The following is a 22,131-nucleotide window of genomic DNA, read 5'->3' on the forward strand; positions in this document are numbered from 1 at the left end:
CTCAATTTTTATAACTTACCCCTGGAGAATTCCATGGTTCCTCAACCTGGGGAGGTGCAGATATTAAATGCAATAGCCCATTCTATATTTAGAGGTGAAGGGTTTGGAGAAAAAAACACATTACGAGTGTTCTACGTTTTCATGAGGTATTTTTCACATCAACGACGAGGTCTGGGAGCTGGGACTAGTAGGACTGCATGCGTGAGTAACATTCGACGGCATCGACTGAAGGAGTGGAGGACTGGAGGATAAGCGTTTAAACTTGGACGTCAGGTGCGCTGGGCATTCTGCAACCTAGCCCGGAAAAAAAGGACCTTACCATTATTCACATTCCGTTCGGAATATTCGAAATTGCTGGCTAAGTGGTAAGCAACCGTCTCTTGTACTCTGACACTCGGGTTGAGAGAGCCTTGGAAAGGTAGGAGTGGGCTAGGAACCCCCTTGGGTGTTGAATTAAATTGTTGAAAAATATTTCACTCGTTCGCCGCGCTCGCTCACGAAATGCTTTTCAATACTCGAAGAGAAATTTCGTATCTTCGCGTGTCGGAGTATTGACAACCCTTCCCCGCGCAGCCATGTAATATCCTCTAAGCACTGTATCATTATTCATTCAACAAGAACAGAAGTAGTTAAATTCAAAAAACGTTTATTAACAAGACTATTTCTTCGTTTACAAAAGCTTTACAAATTGTTTTAAATCCTACATGTTATGATTAAACTACGAAAAGCGAATTTACTTTCAATAATCGACCATTTGTATTAAGACTGTATATTCAATAAAAAAATTAAAAGCGATCCATTTAAGCTACCTATCTCATCTATCAAATTTCTCTATAGCATATATTTTTACCATTATATTTTGTAATGAATATTTTGGCACATATCAACAATAAAGAGAAACAGAACCACCCAAAAGAGCTTCCAAATTTTACAAAACTAATCTAATATTTTTGCAGTCTGATGTGTGATAATGAGGAAAGGCTGATTTGAAAAATAGATAGCTTCAGAGCGTCTGGTAGAGAACAAGTTTCTATAAGCAGAATAATCGTCTTCATGTCAGTTTCAAGCATTTTCCATTTGCTTGCAGCTAGAGATGAAGACGAAAAACAAATGAATATAAAAACTGGCTTTTCTACTGTTGTTTGCACCAAAACAAAGCCATTTCCTAAAACAGAAATTACTACACAATACCCTGTATGTAAATTCCCTTAAACTGACACGTTATCCTATTTAAGTGATGCACAGGCTTTGTGAGGAAAAAGTGAATATCATCAGACTAAAGAAAACACCTCTCTACGCGCTGTAGAGGGGTCCATGGTATAGTCGTCCTTTGAAATTATCCAAATGATTTTAAAATATGATTGTATACAAAACTAACCGAATAACCATTATACTTGCAAACCGGGGTACTGAGTGTTAAAACCAAATTTTGATATTTTCTACGCAATCTATGGTTCTCTTTTTTGAATAAAGAAAAAAATATATATACCAAATAGTGGTAAGACTATTTCTAATCTCGCACTATTGGAAGTAATTAACAACAGTCAATTAAGACAATAATGCACTCTCTTGTACAATGAGTTCAAGATATCATAGAACGTATTCTCTCTCTAAAGAATAAAAAAACATTTTAAGCTTAAAGCAAATAACAAGAATATAACGAAGAAATGAGACGTCTGTTAAACATATTTGTGCATCACAATTAAAAACTGTGCGTATTTCTTCGCATTTTGGTATCTTGTCAATGGAAAAGCTCAGTTGCTTTTTCGTTTGTTTTGATTTTGTTTATGTAATTTCATGAATTTACTCAATTCCACGATGTGCGATCATTGCGAGCGACTTTCAATCGCAGCGATCGAGTTACGATCATTGCGATCAATGTACGACTTGCGTTATAAACTGTAAGAGTGGTTTCCATTTAGGCGCTACGATCGCTTAAGATATTTTTCCACAAATAATCCGGACATAATTGCTGTTTTTTGTGGACGGTTCCTTATATGAGTTTCACTTGGCAAATCAAGGGAAATAAAGACAAAGATTTATCCAAACGCATTTTAAACTATTTTAAATAACACTCAGGATCTAGGCAGTTGTATCTTGAAACGTCATTTCCAGAAAGTGGCTCTTTAAGCGACAATCTCTTGGGACTAAAAGTCTGACTTTATCAAAACAACAATGTCGACAGTGGTACTGCAAATTCCGATATTTAAAACAATAATAATAATAATAATAATAATAATAATAATAATAATAATAATAATAATAATAATAATAATAATAATAATAATAATAAAATTAAGTCGTCCCAACAGCAGAAAGTTTGATTTCGGTATTACTGTCAACGAGCTTTTGTCAAGTCACTAAAAAAGCACTCACTATCGAACTGCCGCTTAAACTGCGAATTATGTGATCTAATTAGTGAATAAATTCTCTTTAGTTAGGTAAGTCACCCCCGCCGGGGGAGAGTGGGTCAACAACTCCTCCCCCTCCGTTACCATTTCCATTTAACGCGTTTTTCATGCAGACGGTACATCTGCTGACATGTTGGCGTTGTTCGCCTGCTTTTATGGTCTGTGGGGATGGTCTCACAAACTGGTCCTGCTCATTGACAATCGATAGCCAGAAACTATAAGTGCTTCCATAGTAATGACATGTTCCACGACCGTGGCATTCTATGAAGGGACTGGTTCGGAAGTCCTCAAGGCAGGAGCCTGGTGACGAGAGAAGCTGCCCCGCCCCGTCGTTACCGGCGCTTGTGTGCTGACGGGGAACAAAGGAGAAATTACATTAGCAACGGCGCTACCTTATTAGTTCCCTCCACGTGATTCAGTTGAAGGACGGAATTCACTCCGGCAATGTTGGACAATTTATTTTGGTATGTTTTGCACCGTTAACGCCATTTTTTTTATATGGATGAATAACTTGAGAGTTTGAATGTTTCATCATTTTAGGGACAAACTTCCTATTAACCCACCCCCGTAAAAGCCCCAAATTTTCTCGTTAACGCTAAAATTATAAGTCTGGAAGTCTAAGCTTTAATTTGATACCAAGGAAACTATGTCTCATGGGGTTGCTACGAAATTGCCTTTTTTGAACTCATGGACTAGCTGCATTTCGTAAAGGAAAAACGCTGAAAAAAATCAACGTTCGAGCGTCATAAACTCTACACAAACAAAAAACAACAATATCCAAAACAAAAAAAGAGGCGAATTGGGTGAACTTGGGTAAAGTTTTTGGTTAAATTTTTTTATTTGCGCGGGAGCAGGCTTACCATGAGGAAACTGTAACCTCTCCAAAGTGGTTCCCAGTTCTCTGGACAATCAGGTTCCACCATACTTTGGCTGTGAACTGCCATGACCATGGCGGGTGCCTCACACACTCGGCAGCGGCTGATGAAAGGCTTGATGGCTTGTTCACTTACAGGCATCATCGGTATGGGTTGAGTGGTTGATAGCCAGAAGCTGTAATCATTCCTCGAAGCTAAGTTACAGTTCTCGTTCAAGTTACAGAACAGGAAAGGCATGGTGCTAAACTTGGGTAGACACGAGCCCGGCTGTCCCAAATCTTGGCCATGAGCGCGCTCGTTACCCTGCACGTATAGCAAGCTATATCCTTCCCACAGGGATACTGTATTTTGCGGGCATGCAGGCAGGTCCGTGGTTTGACTGTGCCTTACTACGTAAAATCCAAAGTCTGCTTCACCTGGGGGTCCCGGAAGTCCGGAACTACCCGGCGGACCCGGTAGTCCCTGTTCTCCATTACTACCCGGGAGTCCAGCGAGACCATCAAACCCAGGAGCGCCTGAAGAAGAAAATGGTTAAATCAATCAATCAACTTTATTGGTACATCTAATTAAAATGGGTTTTCACATACCAATTACAATAAAATCTAATATGAACAATAGAAATCTAAAATAAACATTTGAAAGTGATAAAACATTACCATATTATTTGAAAAATATAAAATATGTATAATTACACCTATTGAGTGTCAATGGCTTAAAAACTCGTCAAGTGCAGGTCCTTTAATCGCATTCTTAAAAACATTAAATGACTCTATGTTTGCTAAACTTTCTGGAAGGTCATTCCAGAGCTGAACAGCCCAATATGAGAAAGATCGCTGACCTGTCGCTGATCTAAAAGATGGTATATGAAGTTTATCTTTATTCCTAGCATTTCTAGTATGCACCTGGCTTCTTGTCGAAAACTTATTACACAAGGATGGTGGGGCTAATCCCTTTATATAGTTGCCTCTGTACAGAATACAGAGGATACTTCAAAGGAGCAGGGATAATCCGGACCATGAAATTCTGGAATACGGGGCCAGGGTCATTTCTTCGCATGCAAATGGATTTTAGTTGTTACAAAATACAGTGGAAGCTCTCTTAACGGACACTTTTTTAAGAGGGCAGCTCTACTTATGGCCACCTTCACAAAACCCTGTTTCAAATCTAATACAAACCCAGCATTTTTACCTTCCCGTAAGCGGCTGCGGACTGGGACACTGACAGGGTTTACAAGTTCGATTTTGGTTTTGTTTTTAAGCTCCTACAAGCGGACACCACCCGAAATGAAATCCCAATCTCCCCTGAATCTTGTATAAATCAACTTCAAATTACTGTTCTTCACAATGAATTGATATCAGTTTCAGTGTATGCGTGTTTGTCCTTTTAACTAAAACATCAGCCAGGTTACACTTTGAAGGCATTTTATTCCTGTGCCGACCAAACTACAACTTTGTCAGAACAACAATATAGCCAAACACTAACAAACAGTTTTTTCGGGTAAGCTCCCATAAGCGGCCATCTATCCCATACACCTCTAGTGGCCGCATACGATAACCAGTCGTAAGTGGACAGCTCCAGGTACGGGACACCCTTTTCGCGTCCCGAGGGAGATCTCGAGGGCGTCCGCTTACGAGAGCTTTCGTTGTACGATGACATCACTGTAGGAAAATGACTATTTAAAACGTTGTGAGCTCTTCGTTTGTCCTGTCCCAGTTCGTTCCTTGCGCGTCCCGGCAAGCCAGTTTTGAACCGTCTGATAGGACTTGGACAATGGCCGTTCAACAAAAAGCTTTGTCCGGACTAAAATCCTTGAGTGACCAGACATTTTGTCCGATCGTTTACGCTGATAATAGCCTGAGAAAACAGCCCACATTTGGCGACACTACCCTTAGTCTCCCCTCCAAATGACGTCTGAGAAACGGGCGCAGAAATTCCATACTGATGACGCGTCACTACCCAGATCTAGGTAGTGCTTCTGATTGGTCGTGGCACGTGGGAAATTTGATTCAACCAATCAGAAGGACTACCCAGATCTGGGCAGTGCCGCGTCATCAGTATGGAATTTCTCTGCACGTTTCTCAGACGTCATTTCGCGGGGAAACCAGTGGTAGCGTCGCCAAATGTCGGCTGTTTTCTCAGGTTACGCTTCTAATGGAAGATTTAATTCAGAACTTCAGATTTTTTAATAAGGTTGGACATTATTGGAGTTCGATAAGAAAAAAGGGAAAAGAAAAATACGACAGACCAAGGAATTTTTATAGAGATATCCGGCCAAGAACAGGTTGTGTCCAAGTAAGAACAGGTTTGGCAGGACAACTTAACCGGTGCCAGCCGGAAAATGATATCAAGCTCTACCACCTGACCTGCCACCTGCAAAGAGCCTATTTCGTTTATAACGGGAAGCAAACTCTCCTCATAATAGCATAAGAAATATATGGAGAATAGTATCAAGAAAATGAATGTTGATATAAGTTAACACAGACAATCACGTACCTTTCTCTCCCTGGACCCCATCAACTCCCTGGTCGCCTTTCTCTCCCTTGGGTCCCGGAGGTCCTTGGGCTCCCCGAGGTCCCTCGCTACCTTGGTCCCCTTGGAGACCGCTAATTCCTTGCTGACCAATATCGCCTTTGTCACCTTTTTCACCTACGAAGGGCAATAACACACTATACATTAGAAAGACCGCTACAATGGTAGCGTCCCACACAGACGTCATTAGGGCTTCGTCACGCGTTCCTTCCTCACGAACGTTCCTCCCTCCTTTTGTTGGGGAGGATTGCGTGACAAGCCAAAAGAAGTCTGCGTACGAGGTTACTACGATGGAAACTCGGAAATTATAAAACTCTGAACGCATTATGAACACCCCGCCAGTCAGAAAATCCTGAAGTTAACATCTTAACCAGTTAAGGCTGGTTTTCACTTGCGACGGAGTCGGAGTCGTAATCAGAAGCGTTGAACTTATGATCTAGCGAAAACAGCGTTCCGATTCCGCTTATGGTCTAGTGAAAACCAGATTGTCGGAGTCGGAAGCAGAAGCGGAAGAACTAAACTAGTCACAAAGCGTGGAAACGTGCATTGTGATTGGTTTAGCATCCAACTCCGACAACCTGGTTTTTACTAGATCATAAGCGGAACGTAAGCGACGGAGTCGTAAGCGGAGTCGGAAGAAATGGAAACGTTCTGATTCTTCTGACTCCGATTCATTCACACTTATGACTCCGCTTACGACTCCGATTTTTGATATTCACTCGGTCATAAGCGCTCTTAGGTCTTCGCTTACGACTCCGACTCCGTCGCTAGTGAAAACCAGCCTTTACGGTGTCCACTCAACACTGAATTTCTCCTTGTAACAACACTGCTCATTTAAAGAACATGATCACGAGAGAAAAAAAAAAAAAAAGGGAAATGAAAAAAAAAAATGTGAAAAAAACCTCTAACCACCAATGAAATGCTAGGTGAGCATTCGCGCGAAAACATTTCATCTTCACATGTTGAAAGACTGATGACAAGCGTTAGAGCCGCTTATTCTTCATTGCACGACTGATAGGGTTTAAGCAGTACGTTACGCTAGTAATTAAGAGAAATAGTCTTGCAAACTGGTTTGGAGAAAAACGCCTCATACTTTGATAAACAATATAATACAAAAACAACTCGGAAAAACATCTTGCTAACCTAAAATATAAGTATAAGCAAGAATTGACACAAAATAAGTAAACGTAATATTTCGGTTCTTATTTCAAGACCATTATCAAACGTGAAATACAAGATGGAAAAGCGCTGAACTTATAAAGAGAGCTAGCCAGAAAGGTGTGACTGAATATTAACAAACTAATAATTGTGACAAGAATGTGGAGGAAGGAACAACAAAAATGCTGAAATTCAAATTAAACCTAAAGCTAAAACAATACAAGCTCTTTGGCAGCTTTAATGCCATAGTTAAGTTGAGGTATGTACCTCTTAATTAATAAAGATCCAAGAAAACAGGAGTGGTTATAGTTATTGTTGCATGCAATAATTGCTGCGTTATAGGAAATAGTTTGGTGAACGCGGGAAGTGAAATTAACTACATCGCCTTAAACCAATGAGGCAAATTATTCCGAGAAAACAAAAACTTAAATGCCTCGGCACTGTGTAAGCGTTGGAACATTGCAGAATTATGGTCAGAGCTGTGTTCATCTAATCTTACGCTGAGACATCTATCAGTCTTGCCCATGTATTTAGCATTACAAGCAGGACATGTCAGTTTGTAAATCACATGAGATTTAAGATGCATAGGGTTTGGATTCTTTGTTCGAGCAAAATGATGAAAGTTTCTTAGTTTGATAGAAAATTTAAAGGTAAATTTTGAAGGGTAAAGGTTTATTGATAAACAACCTTTACGGGTTGTGGGAATGGGTAGGGATGGCATCTTGCAAGGGACCTGAGTCCCGTTCGTGCACATTCACTCTGGGCAGGCCTGTGTCCAGAAAAGCTGGTAAATAAATAAAAATAAAAATAATAAAATAACAAAAAAGGAGTATCTTACCCACACCCTTTCCAGGTTCACCCTTTTGTCCTGGTGCTCCATTCGCCCCGCGTTCACCAGGATCTCCTGTAAGACCGGGTAATCCCTCATCACCCGGAGGTCCAGGATCTCCTTGCTCACCATCCCGACCATCTGCACCCCTTTCGCCGGCTTCACCCTGAAGGCCGTCGGTACCGCGATTTCCTTTAGGTCCCTGGGGACCCTGTATACCAACGGCACCGGCTACTCCTTTAGCCCCAGGTTCTCCTTGCTCCCCGGGTGGACCCATCAGTCCAGGTCGTCCCTCTGCGCCTCCTTCTCCTGGGTTTCCTTGATCGCCTGTAGTTACAAAACACAGGGATTGTCTAACCCTTGTATTCCAAACTGCAGTTACCGTAAACGTCCGTCTATACAGCGCCGTAGCTAGTATGAGGCCAACCGAGGCACTCGCCTCGGTAAAATTTTGACGAATTTCGCCGATCATTTTTATTTTACATAAGCAATCATCGGATATTTTTAACGCATCATGATATTACAAAGAATTCAACAATTCAGTCAATATACTATGAAAAAATTACCATATCATCGATCTCAAGGGGCTACGTACGTTAACTCAAATTTTTTTTGAACAAATACTGATCAAAACCATTGGCGAGGTTAACAGTCACCCAGATTATGTAGCTTGTTTCTGATTATTGCTTTTTAAATTCCACTTAAATTAACTCGAAAAAAAGTTACCGAAAGGCCCAGAAAACGCTGCAAATCACATTTCCGAGAGACTAAAGTTCAAAATTTCTCGGGGGGGGGGGGGGGGGGGCATGCCCCCGAACCCCCCTAGCAACTCCCGCCTGCCTCGGTTGGCCGTTTGGTCTGGCTACGGCACTACTATAATCCCCACCCTACATATAAGCCCCCTCCCCCTAGTTATAGCCCTATCTGCCTGGGCCCAGTTGTTCGAAGGCCGCTTAGCGCTAACACAGGGTTAAATAGAGTACTAAAGTGTGACGTCACAAAAATGAAATTTTCTGAAATTATGGGATTTGTCAGGATATTCTGAAAGAACAATGTCTAAGAGGCCTACTTGCCAAAAATGAGCATTTGGGGGCAAATTGTCTCGGAGATCGTAGCCCAGTTATGCTTACCAAACTCCATACAAACCTTTCTAAATTTTTTTGGGGTCGACCCCAAAAAAAACATTAGAAGGGTTTGTATGGAGTTTTCTGAGTATAACTGGGCTACGATCTCAGAGACAATTTGCTGCGAAATGCTCATTTTTGGCAAGAAGGCCTCTTGGACATTGTTCTTTCAGAATATCCTGACAAATCCCATAATTTCAGAAATTTCACTTTTATGACGTCACACTTTAGTACTCTATTTTAACCTAGGTTTTTTTTCCTTTTCTTCAAAAGAATTTTCCCAGATTATTTTCTCTGTTCTTTTTTGGCCATCCAATCATCAAACTGTAGACGAAAAGAATAAAACTGATTTTGCTTTGCTTTGAAATCTGAATTCAAATGTCGCACTTACGCTGGGTTATCTTAACCCTGCTTTGAACAACCCGGCCCTGTAAACAAAAATACAACCGGTATATAACTCCCCCCTCCGCCCAAGCTTGTATCGAAGTGAATTAGTATTTTACGACGACTTGAAGGTTAAAAAAGCGAGTAAATTCAAAATGTATTTCGATCAGCACTGCTGTGTAGCTTCTTTTAAAACGCCTATTTATTTTTTAATCCGGTTCTAAGCCCCCGCTCCCGGGCCTCCCGTTCATAAACCCTCCCAAAATCCCTTACGAAGTTGTATAAGCCCAGGGTTTATAAGAGCAAGTTTACTGTATAAAAGTTATTATATCGCTAGTTCGAAAAACAAATAGCTCGAAAAGCACAACAAACACACTCACAAACACACTCACACTGGTCATCCTGTTAAAACTCGGTTCCTTGAGCAGCACATTGCTTGGACACTAGAATTTTCTTAAAATTGAACCAATTCACGGGATGCAACACTGATCTCTAACGGTATGTTCCGAGTGAGTTTCATTACCGCTTCCGTCCTCCACACAAGGACGAAGTAACGATCATCGTTACCTGATATTTCCGTAAACTGTCTCCAGAGTAGATAAGTTCGTACTCTAAAAGATATTATTATTATAAAAAATATTTCTTCGTCTCCGACTGGCTTGAATCCCGCGGCTAATTTTTCATAATTAGCTAGCAAGAATTGACAAAAATACCACTTGGCGGATGACCACAGCTATATGAGGAATGAGCATATCTGATACCCAAAAACTACAGTCAATCCCGGGTTCTAGTCCCGCTCTTCCCACCAATAGGTTGAATTGTTAGATTAAGATTAATTATTTGTGATTTTTTGAGTGGAGTGCCTGGAAATTACGGCACTTTTACCATACTGAAAGCTTTTCTTTTATCCTTTGTAATTTTCCTTTGTCGGTGTCCAGGGGTGGATCTAGGGGGAGGGTACAGGGGGTGCGAACCCCCCCCCCCCCCCATGAGATGACCTGCGGTTTTCTAATACAACTGGTATTCTGCAAAAACTATGTGGTTTATTGGTGCTGAAGTAGAGCAAGAGACGAGTGCACCCCCTGCTAAAAAAATCCTGGATGCGACCCTGGTGTCTAAGCCTTTGTTGATATAGCGAAAAAAAGAATTCACCCATTTTCTTGAGTTTTGATATTCAGACAACTATCTTCTTACCCCTTTGGCCCGGTTCTCCTTTGGCACCTTCCTGGCCGATTGGTCCTTCTGATCCCTTCTCTCCCTGGTCGCCTTTATCTCCAGAATCACCCGGAAAGCCTTGAACGCCTACTTCTCCTTTTGCCCCAGGGGCCCCAGCCGCACCAGTCTCTCCAGGTGGTCCCTGGTCTCCATTAACACCTGCCGGTCCCGGATCACCCCTTGATCCGTTTACACCCCGTTCACCTCTTTCTCCGGTCGCACCTGTTGAGTAAGGAGTAAGGCCAATATTTTTTAGCCTGTTCCAGACTCTCCGCTATTGCAAGGGGGTGAGGAAAAGAGAAAATAGACGACCTCGTTCTTTCACTCCGCGCTCATGTGCTCGTCGGTTTTCGAAAAGAAAAAGATGAACAACGTCTGTGTACAGGTTACGAATTATTAGAACGCATACTTGATAAGATCAAATACATGAAGACGTTACTTTGGCTAATCATAGAAGAGCTACCGTCAACGCTCGAATTAGCCCCGACCCGCTTCAAATACGCGTCCCCCTTTTGGCTAAAAATCAAATAAGTGCCCTCCCACATGATAACTAGCCTGTTCCCCCAGATCACGCGCTCATATTTTCGCGTGCCTTTCACTTAGAAGTCATCCCTACAATCTGAGAGCCTGGAACAAGCTACATAACACCCCTCCTTGATGAATATAGCGTACAAAATAAGTTTATCGGATCAAAACCAAAACGCCCTCGCACAAGAGCCTAATATTTAGGCGCCAGGGCTTGAATGACCTTAGCTTGTCACGCAATCCTTGGAAAGATCGTTGCGTAACGAGTAAAAAAACGAAAATAAAACTTCTACGCAGGGGACCATCACCGCGAAAATGTTGGAAATTTTAGCTAGATTTATCGTTTTTTCGAAAGAGCTGTATCAAACACAGGACTCGTTTTTGTGTAACTTAGAACTTGCGACACCGCATGCAGAAGCCTCCTCTATTTTCATTCTTGTACAGCTCACCTTTATCTCCAGGTTTCCCGGGGAGACCCCCTGGTCCAGGTGGACCCAAGGCACCCTTCTGTCCATTGTTTCCATCATTGCCATCGTTGCCTCTTGGTCCGGGCTCTCCCTTAGGACCTTGTACCGTTGTTGTTTCGCCAGTAGTTCCCTTGTCACCTTTCGGACCGTTAGCGCCTATTACATTAATCAAAAACCGTAAATTAACTTCAAAGGCATTGTGTCACGAAATATATCAAAATTCAAACGATGGAAACTGCCATCAAATTTAGTAAAATAGAAAATAACTGCTCAAAACATTAAAAAAAGGAATAATAACAAAGTGAATGCAAAAGAAGTCACGGATGGACAAACTTGAAGAAGATTGAAACGGATTGCAACTGGGGTTTTTGAAAACTTGTTAGCCTAACGGTTTTTTCAAAGTTCTTTTTTGTTGTTTGCAACCTTTGATATAATGCTTGAGAGACATATTTGTTTGACACGAAGCTGTGATTTTGTCATTCACAAGTAATTTCTTAAGTTCCATAGCGAGTAAGGACGTGTGACTGGAATTATTAACAAAATGAACTAGACAGCCGTGATACAGACCCTTCAACTTCCAAGGAAATAATGTATCACAAAATTGGTCAAAATTCAAACGTTGGGAACTGCCACTAAATTGAATGAAACATAAAAACACCGCTCAAAACGTTAAAAGAAGGTATAAAATGACGCCCGGAATGACAAACGTACAGAAGAATGAAACGGATTGCATTTGTGGTTTCTGTGAACTTGTTAGCCTAACAGTCTTTCAAAGTTAATTTTTGTTACTTGTAACGTTTGAAGTAATGCTTGGGAGGCATTTGTGACATGAAGTTGTGAGTTTGCCATTCACAAGTTTTAGTAGTTTCTCAATATTCATCAGTTGATTCATAGTGAATAAGGGCGTGTAATTAGCATTAGAAAGCTTCAGATTCGAGGAAGAGGACGACTACGAGTACGAGATTTGACTTGAAGTTTTTTCGCGTATTCTCAAAATATTAACTCCCCGGAAAGCTTCATTTTACCATTTTTCACTAGAAAAGTTAGCATTGTTATCTTTAGTGAAGGAGGTTAGGCGCTCTCCCGATATCTCGTTTTCGCAACCACGACATTCACGCGAAAAGTCGTAGTAGAATGACGACGGCTACCACGTTTTCCCGCCAAAATGACGCTGGCTCACGGGCGTACACCACTTTAGAAAATCTCGTACTCGTAGACACGGCACAACTTCACATCATGCCACTATTCCGCTTTTACGATTGGTAAAAAAAACGTCATGCAAGTCCAAAACGAACGCAGGCTATGTAAGCAATAATGAAGCTTGATAGAAAGATTTTTATCAGAGCTCGACTGTTCAATTGTTGGATAGCGCTAAGCCTATCCACCGGATATATCATTATCCAGTGGAAAAGTATAACGAACCCAATTGCGTTATCCACAGGATAGAAATTCATCCAGTGGACAGCGTTATCACTTTTTGAACAATAACAGAAGAAAAATTCGACTACAGCTGTTGCTTGCATTGAATTCGTGGGTGAGAAATAAGATGTATAAACTTACCTCTTTCACCAGGGGGACCGGGATCTCCGGGACCTCCCGGTGAACCGTCCTCTCCTCTGTCTCCTTTGTCTCCCTGGGGACCTGTCTCTCCGGCATCCCCATCTACACCCTGGTTTCCCTTCTCACCTTTCACCCCAGTTGCTGCTTGTCCAGGCTCACCTTTGGGCCCTGCAACAAATACCAGTTGATGAGCACCTCACAGAGATGTAAGAGCGTTACATTGAAAACCCGAGGGTAAAACTACAGTTCATGTATGAAGGAAATCAAGGGGAAATCTATTTTGGTTCGAGTTAGCGCGAGGTTCGAGTTAACGACGGTTCGAGTAATCGGGAGTCGACTGTATTTATTTCATAGGAGTTAACAAAAAGAAATCAATTTTTCTGGCAGGACAATCTTTCTTTGGCCACCATTCGAAGTGAAGGCTCAAAACCCTAAAATATCTGGTCTGCCCCCGCCCCCCCCCCCCCCCGGGGCACTTCCTATAATGGCCTAAACGAGGAGGCGCCGCCCGAAAGGGGTACTTTTTCAGGTCTCAGGTATATGAAAGGGGAGGGATCTCACTAGAAGAAGTCTATGAAAGGGTAGGGAAATTTGTCATTTCGACCTAGGCCTCAAAGGGCTAATTAACAGATGTATTTTATAACTGTGAAGGAGTCAAGGAAACCTTCTGGTTTTGTGATCTATTCATATTTAAACTGGTTTTGTGATCTACTCATATTTAAATGACAGTGCATAAACGGCAGTTAAAAGGGATGCAAAATTCTAAAGTGAAAGGGGTACGATTTGTCAATGGAAGGTATACGAAATGAGTACCTTTTCTGTTAAAATTGATATATGAGTAAGGGGTTGGACCTCGGGGCGGAGCCCCCATATAAAACTGTATCGAGTACCCCCCTCCCCCCGGATCTGCACAATCACCTTGAGCACCCTTCTCTCCATCTTTTCCTAGAAGCCCTTGACCACCAGGAGTTCCAGGCTGGCCCTTTGCACCTTTCTCTCCATTTTCACCCGTTGGTCCTACTGGTCCTGGTTGTCCTTTTACACCTGCTTCCCCGGCGGGGCCAGGCGGACCGTTTGTACCTGCATTTCCAGGTTCACCCTTTAGGCCTCGTTCGCCTCGGGGTCCTAATTGTCCTGGCTCTCCTCTCAAGCCTGGATCACCTGTTTGACACAAGATAAGTCTCATCAATTGGGATCGTTTTACCGTCATCTCAAGCTCATATTAGGGACCTTAAGCAAGGACGACGACGACGACGACGACGGCGGCAGTGAAAACGACGGTTAGAGCGGTTTTCATTTGAGTGTCGAAAAGTAATTGGTTTTGCACTTTCTACACGATGCGATTGGCTTAAAAGATTCGCGCCACCTTTTCATCCAATCAGAAGTAAAACCAAAGCCAATTGTGACGCGCTCGCATGCATTTTCCCGCGCTTTGCGTCAGCCACACGTAATTACTTCGAGTTTTGATTGGTTCAATGTATTGTCTGTGTCCTATGTGATTGGCCAGAGTAATTACTTTGGTTTTGGTTTTACGACACTCAAACGAAAACCACTCTAAAAAAATGAATTTGCGTTCTTCCAAACTTAATCGCGTCTATTTGGATCCGCTCAATTTGTCAAATGCAGGCGACGTTTCCTGGAGTTGAATTCTTAGGATTTTATTCGGGCTCAAAAAGATGAAGGGAAATTCGTCGTAGTATGTCCACGTCCTCCATACAGCGTCAAAGTAGGAGGTTTCACGTCGTAGTCGTGTAGTGGACGTCAAAGAAATGTACTAAAAAGCGTGACGTACGTGCAGAGCTGTTGTTTTGATCATTAAACCTATTGTTTTCTTTGAAGTCGTCGTTGTGGTGGCTTAAGCTCCCTCTTCAATTCAGGAAACATGTTTTGGTGATTCAATATCTTTCAAAACCCATTCCAATACAATGCACACGTTAACAGGAAATCTTAACTGTTCTAGGATAATTATAGTTCGAACTAAACACAGACTTTCAAGTTTATTCTAATCCGGGGGGGGGGACCCCGCATACGAAAGGGGTGGGGATGCTCGTCGGAAATTTTGTATTAAACTCCTAAAGGAGACCAATCTGGGCGTGGCCCAACCTTTTTTTGACCCCTAAAAGCGATCATTTTAAACTTTGATCACATGAATCGAGTAAACAAAACGAATTGAAAATATGTAATTTTTTAATATTTCTTCGAGTGCAACCCTAAAAGAGACTTTTACGGCTAAATATAATGGTGTTTTGCCCAGAACACCCTAAGCGAGACCAAAATCCGAAATTCACACCCCTGAGCGAGACGACGAGCATCTCCACCCCTTTCATATGCGGAGTCCCCCCTCCCCCCAGATTCTCCTCCTTGGACAGACGCGATCATGTAATACCTCTCTTCATTCACGCCAACGTTTTACCCTTGAACTTTCCATATTATCAGACTATAATTATTCAACATTATACATGATGTCCATAACAATAATGTACTTACTAGCATTCTAAATCTATTTCAAAAAACAAGTAGTTGCCACTCTTACAATACAAGAGCATCGGCTTCAGGAAATTTTATGTTAACAGTTCCGAGATAGAATTATATCAACTGTCTTTCTCTTGCTTCGGGGCTAAGCTGTGGAATGAGATACCCTGTCACATTCGACAGACACTCCGCAAATTAATTTTTGATATTTCAGAAGATGACTATATTGATACGCCCACTTTTATTATTTTTTTTATAAATTTCTTAAATTAAAATTAGCCAAACATGTCGAAAAGCAAATTCTCGCTTACTCGTTTCTACTTTTATAATTTGTTATTTGATTAATTTTTTCTTCTCCATCGTGTTGTCTAGTCCTCAACTATGTTACGATTTTTATTTCCTTGATTTGTGAACTGTAAACTTTCCTTAGTTAGCCCGCTTAATCAATCACAATTTATTATTTGGCACTCACTGACCCGTCTCAAATAGCCTTGCTAGCTGCGGGCAGTGCTTCTGTTATAATTATCATCCGGCTATTAATCAAGTTTGCTGCTGTTTGTTTTTCTTTACATTACTCTCAACCATGGAACACTCATTACCAATCCATCACCACGAAGAAAAAAGATTTAATGCATGTTTTTCACCTTACTCTAAAGGCTTAACAAATGATAAAGGTTTTAAAATGGCTGAACTCAAATCCTGGCGAGCAGTCCTTCCACTCGAACGCACATTGGGGTGCCCCACAGGACTTTGGAGGGTTGATTGTTTGGCGAATGTAGCAAAGTCTGCCAGCTATTGTTATACGATCACCTATGCTGTCTAGCTTACCACAGTCACTGAAAATAGCACATACCATTTATTCCAGGCGGCCCAGCTTTGCCAGGTTCTCCTTTGTCACCTTTCGGTCCTGGTATGACTGTGGCATTGGATAATCCAGGGGCACCAACGTCTCCTTTCAGACCTCTGTCTCCTTTAATCCCTGGGAAACCTATTCGTCCTTTGGGGCCAGTCTCACCCCTTGTACCTTTAAGGCAATAGGGAAACGAAAACCATTACTGAGTATATCCTGAATGGCACAGTGGTTTTTTTATAGATACACTTTTGTCAATATTTCTTATTGTTTGGATAAAATGGTGATTTTTGCTATACATCAGAACTGGCTCTTCTCGCAATCTTTAAGTGAAAGATAACGTAGGTTAGCCAATCACAATGCGGCATTTATTTTTTGCTTGTTGACATGTAGCCTCGGAATACGGCCGCCTCTCATCGCTCACCCTCGGTTCTCCCTCATCTCACAGTCGCCTCACTCCCGGCTCATCGGCATCGTCAGCACACCGTCGCTGTTGACGTCCCCCGCAATAAGGAGAGATGCAAGATGGCTGTATTCGCAGATTATTTCACATACGACTGAATTTTTCTATGAATGCTTTTCGGCTTTGCTTACAAGAATCCTTTTGTAGGGGTAACCTTACGTTACCCCTACGTACAGGGACGACCTCAGCAGGGGGAAAATTAGTAAATAGGCCTCTTTGTGTTAAAATCCATTTATCTAACTATCTTGCTTTCTCACTGCACTCATTTCGTTCGCTAAAAAAGTGAAGCAGATGTCGCCGGGTCCAAAGGCGATAGAATAACAACAGTTTTCAATAAGCTCTACTTACCAACATTTTAGGCCTGTACGTCCTAAAAGAGTTCCATATTAGGGAGCTTAAGCAATGACGTTTTTCAGCGACGCACGTAAACCGGAAGTGAGATTTTCTTCTCTTTTAATATGCCCTGACGCCACCAAATTTGTATGGCTAAGTGTCTTTACTCTTAGAGAGACGATCTGCCCAAAAGTTTGGTTCAAAATCACGGCTCAAGTGTGCAAAAAGTCCACTTCCGGTTGACGTGCGTCCATCAAAAACATCGCTGCTTTTACTCTCTATTATTGTAGAAAAACAAACCTGGCTCTCCCTTGGGACCATCGGGTCCGGGGGGACCCGGAGGGCCTTGGTTACCATCATCTCCGCGACCACCGGGGATTCCTGGAAGTCCCTTTTCTCCGATGTCACCTGGTGCGCCCTTATCGCCTTTTATTCCTTCTGAACCCGGGGATCCTTCAGCACCGGCCTCACCCGTGTCACCTTTATCCCCTGCGGTACCTTCATCTCCACTACTTCCCTTTGGTCCTTGACTTCCTTTGGTTCCGACTTCTCCCTTTTGCCCCTGTTCACCTGATAAACAAATCATAAAAAGGGAAGGGTTAAAGGCAGACCAGCCTCAAACAAAACTGCTGGGGCACTTACAAAAGATCCCATCTTCCCAGTAACAAAGTTCACATGAAAATGTCTGAGATTTTCATAACTTCTGAATGGGGCGGAGTTCACGCGAAAATAGTGTCAAGTGTTTCCTCCACGGACTCAAAAGCTTATAAAACAACCTTACAAGACTACATCATTCACTATGGTGGTGACAGGGTTAAAGCAGTCGATATCCTCGTCAGTTTTAAGCATTACCAGTTGATAATTCAAGTGGTTGCATTACACAGTCTGGCCAATGCTAATGACTTGTTGCTCCTAACTTCATGTGTTTATAAACTAAGAACGAATGCACTCGTCCAAAATCTGGGACACGGTTTCTTCGACGGACATGTCACTATATTAGAGAGATTAAGAGTAACGTTTCCGACAAATGGCAAACGTCAGATGCAGGTTGAGAACTTCTCACAGAACATAAGCACATAAAAACAGCTCATAACAATTCTTATGGATGAAACTGGCGTGAAAATCATAAATCATTTTTTTAGAAAAGTAAGGAACATCAGACGACAAGTTAAGGTCACGTGGTACAAACTTGGTCACGTGGTACAAATTCACGTTTGCCGTTTGGCGAGGTTTTCTTTTTCAAGCCAAAGCGCTACTGCAGCGATCTACGCGTAAGTGGTTCTGACACCTGATTGATACCCTAAAGGAGTTCTCACGGCATTTATCAAAATTCTCACAGTACGAACTGTCATCAAATTGAGCGAAACATTGAAATAACCGCTCCAAACATTTGAACAGAAGAAGGCACAGATGGACAAACTTTAAGAAGATGTCAACGGATTGCAATTATGGGTTTTTGAAAACGTCTTAGCCTAAGAGTTTTTCAAAGTTCAGTTTTGTTTAAAAAGGGCATGTTTATAGTGGAAACTGTACTTATCCAGCTAGTTTACAAGAACTCCACTCGAATACTTAGAAACAAATAATTCAAATACAACATAACAGGATTAAAACCCCCAACTGACAGCAAAAAACTAGTTGGCTATTTGCAAGCGTGGCCGAGTTCAACTCGGGACGACCGAGAACAAATCCAGCAAGTGGCAAGTGGTACTCGAACCCGAGACCGCCAGACGGCGAATCAGACACACTGACCACTCTGCCACACTGCCTCCTGTTGCTTGTAACGTTTGATATAATGCTTGGGGTGTATTTGTTGGCCAAGAAGCCGTTATTTTGTCACTGATTTACAAGCAATGTCTTAAAGGCGCTTTGTCACAAAGATATTGCTGTTTCATGTCAATTCTGTGCTGGAATCATTACTTAGTGTCTTTGTCTAGATGTATGCAAAAGTGCTGCTTTAGAGTTATGAAGAAGATATAACGCAAATTGCATTGGGGAGCCTACTCCCATAATTTTATGGTCGATTTTTGCAGCCATAGCATTAAAACTTGATAAAGTTGGCCCAACTTTTTCAAGTTTCAATCCATGTCCATCCTTGCCATCCGTCCCAATGGTGACCGACATCAATTTTCTCCTAATGATACCAATACATTGTCAAGAGATTAGGTTATGAGAATTAATAAAATGATCACCAAAAAGAAAATGCTTTGATCTTTCATCAAATTCTTTGAACACATTCTTTAAGGAAATATATAGAGATCAGTTGGGAGAATTTGTTTTTGGGTGTTGGGACTTAAAGCGTTAACTAACAAAACTGGACCTTTATTTTTGGAATTCATTTGATGCGAAAAACGTTTTAGCCTGTTAAGAAAAAAAGCAAATCGCGCGACGTAAGGTGACAAAATGAGCAAGACAGTCGCGACACAGCCCCTGATTAGTTGTGACCGGTTATCTTACCAGGGGGTCCTGGAGGTCCTCGTTCTCCTTTGGGGCCCGTTATTGACTCCCCTTTCATTCCAGCCTCTCCTTTCTGTCCCTGCGGACCTGTATCGCCCTTGTCACCTGTCAATTAAAAGTTGTGACAAACTGTTGCAACAATTTTGAACATTAACTTTTGATTGTTCTTCTTCGCTTACTACAATTTTCCTACTCTTCTTAGCCTGTTCAGCTTATTTGGATTATTTGAGGCGGGTCGTTCTCCTACCAGCACGTCAAATTTTATAGTTTTATATTTATGCGTGCACAAGATCTCCACCCGGGTGGTTTGTGCAAATGGCAAGCACCCACGGTTACGTCAACCAAATTGACGGTCTTGCACACCTTATAACCAGTTTATTACAAAGATTTGGTTTCGCACTTGAAACATCAGCTTTTCTATCTCCCTCCGGTGACCAGTGTACCTAAATCTTTTTCTTCCACTTCCCCACCGAAGCAAAACCACAGTCCATTCATTCATCTGTTATAACTAGTCATAGTTTTATCTGTTGTTAGGTTAAAATTTGCTCAACGAATTACCGTTCATTTGGTTTTGGTAAACTAGCCCAGGGCTCAAAAATAACGGCCGGTCAACTGACGATGTCCAGCCAAGATGACCATTTGTGTGGACAAACTTTCAGATTGCCGGTCATTTTGACCCGTCAAGTGGATGGCTTTCAATCAGTAAACAACTGGAATTTATTAATTCTGTAAATTACAAAAACACTTTAATCATAAAATATTTTTGTTGCTTGCAGTTATAAATTTGGATAATACTTTATGAGACGCCGTCTGCAACTCGTTCTAAGGCCTAGCATTGACCGATCAGAAACGAGAAATGACCGAGCTGAAACTTGTTTGGCCCGTCAACACGCCCAGCCAGTATCCAAAATTATTTTGAGCCCTGTGGCCCCGGTTTATAAGGCACTCTGATCAGCTCCATTACCAGCCCCTGTTCGGGAAAATAAGCACGAACTCACCGACCGGACCCGGCAGACGGCGGAAATTGAGCCTAACACTCTACACTCTAGCAGTGTCGGGTGCCTATTCCCCTCCTCCCTGCCTTTTTTTCTTAGAGCACGGTAGGCCTTTGTACATTATTCTTTTGTTTCCCCACTAAAATGTTCCACCTTAATGCTCCATTTTTCCCACTAAAACGCTCGCTAGTCCCCAAAAAAAGTCACTAATATACTCAATAATGCTCACCATAGAGAGGCCTTTTTTTTTATTAATTCTAAACATTTTAAGGAGGTTTAAGGCTATAAAAAATGTAGAAGAGGTATGACAACAATGTGTACAAATAAATACTTTCTATATAGAGCGGTTTTCATTTGAGTGTCGAAAAGTAATTGGTTTTGCACTTTCTACACGATGCGATTGGCTTAAAAGATTCGCGCCACCTTTTCATCCAATCAGAAGTAAAACCAAAGCCAATTGTGACGCGCTCGCATGCATTTTCCCGCGCTTTGCGTCAGCCACATGTAATTACTTCGAGTTTTGATTGGTTCAATGTATTGTCTGTGTCCTATGTGATTGGCCAGAGTAATTACTTTGGTTTTGGTTTTACGACACTCAAACGAAAACCACTCTAGCAAAAGATCAGCTACGTAGCTGTATTAAGGTGAAATTTGAATATACTTTTTTAAACATTTTAAAAGACGTCAAATCTCTTCAAAAATGTTTCAATTTGTATTGTCTGTGAGAAAAAAAACCTTACTTAAAATGCTCGAATAATGCTGAATGCTTTTGCCTCACTAAAATGCTTAAGACAATGCTGGCATAACGTACAAAGGCCTAGAGCACGGTTCTATCAGCTCCACACTGCACATACCTGTTAATCCAATAGGACCTATTCCGCCTTCGCTTCCTGGGTTTCCAGGTAACCCATCCATTCCTTTTTCTCCTCTGTCCCCTTGGTCACCTCGTGGTCCATTGTCTCCTGGAATTCCTGGTGCCCCAGGGTTGCCTGGCGGGCCAGGGGCTCCTCTAGCACCTTTTGTACCATTTACACCAGGAGGTCCACGGGGACCTGCAGCTCCTTTTCCACCAGTTGGACCCGGGTCACCTGTTGAAAGAAACATGAGCAAAAAAAGGTGATTGTTTTATCTCTCTTTACATTTCCTTAAATAATTAGTTGAGAGAATTTGATAAAAGATCAAAGCATTTTCCCTTGGGTGATAACTTGATTAATTGCCATAACATTTTCTATGAATCATGTATTGATAGTGTTAGGGGAAAATAGATGTTGGTCACTCTTGGGACTAGGGTTAAAGTGACCAACAGATAAATGATCAACAAGTGGAGAAGGCCTGGATTCTCAGATAACAAATGTGCTCTTGTTATTTATCTTACTAGATCGATTTCGTATTTTTCGTATTTTCTTTGGCGGGAAAACAAAGAGTCCATGTTTTGATCTTTTCATCCATTGGCTGATAAAACAAATAACGAACACTTACCGAAACCA

General features: G+C 41.7%; 1 protein-coding gene across 1 annotated transcript in view; it reads right to left on the minus strand.

The window, feature by feature from the left end:
- Positions 1-629: 629 nt before the first annotated feature.
- Positions 630-22,131, minus strand: part of LOC140950863 (uncharacterized) — a 48,824-nt gene continuing 27,322 nt past the window's right edge. The window contains exons 23-34 of the mRNA XM_073400084.1: positions 21,499-21,732; positions 19,650-19,754; positions 17,496-17,765; positions 16,403-16,573; positions 13,996-14,238; positions 13,078-13,245; positions 11,500-11,673; positions 10,505-10,747; positions 7,812-8,129; positions 5,780-5,932; positions 3,272-3,801; positions 630-2,760 (exon numbers count right to left, since the gene is read on the minus strand). Coding sequence (XP_073256185.1) covers positions 2,434-2,760; positions 3,272-3,801; positions 5,780-5,932; positions 7,812-8,129; positions 10,505-10,747; positions 11,500-11,673; positions 13,078-13,245; positions 13,996-14,238; positions 16,403-16,573; positions 17,496-17,765; positions 19,650-19,754; positions 21,499-21,732 — 2,936 coding nt within the window. The 3' untranslated portion in view covers positions 630-2,433. The remainder of the gene's footprint in view (positions 2,761-3,271; positions 3,802-5,779; positions 5,933-7,811; positions 8,130-10,504; positions 10,748-11,499; positions 11,674-13,077; positions 13,246-13,995; positions 14,239-16,402; positions 16,574-17,495; positions 17,766-19,649; positions 19,755-21,498; positions 21,733-22,131) is intronic.

Source organism: Porites lutea, chromosome 10 (genome assembly GCF_958299795.1).
Source record: "Porites lutea chromosome 10, jaPorLute2.1, whole genome shotgun sequence".
Taxonomy (NCBI): Eukaryota; Metazoa; Cnidaria; class Anthozoa; order Scleractinia; family Poritidae; genus Porites; species Porites lutea.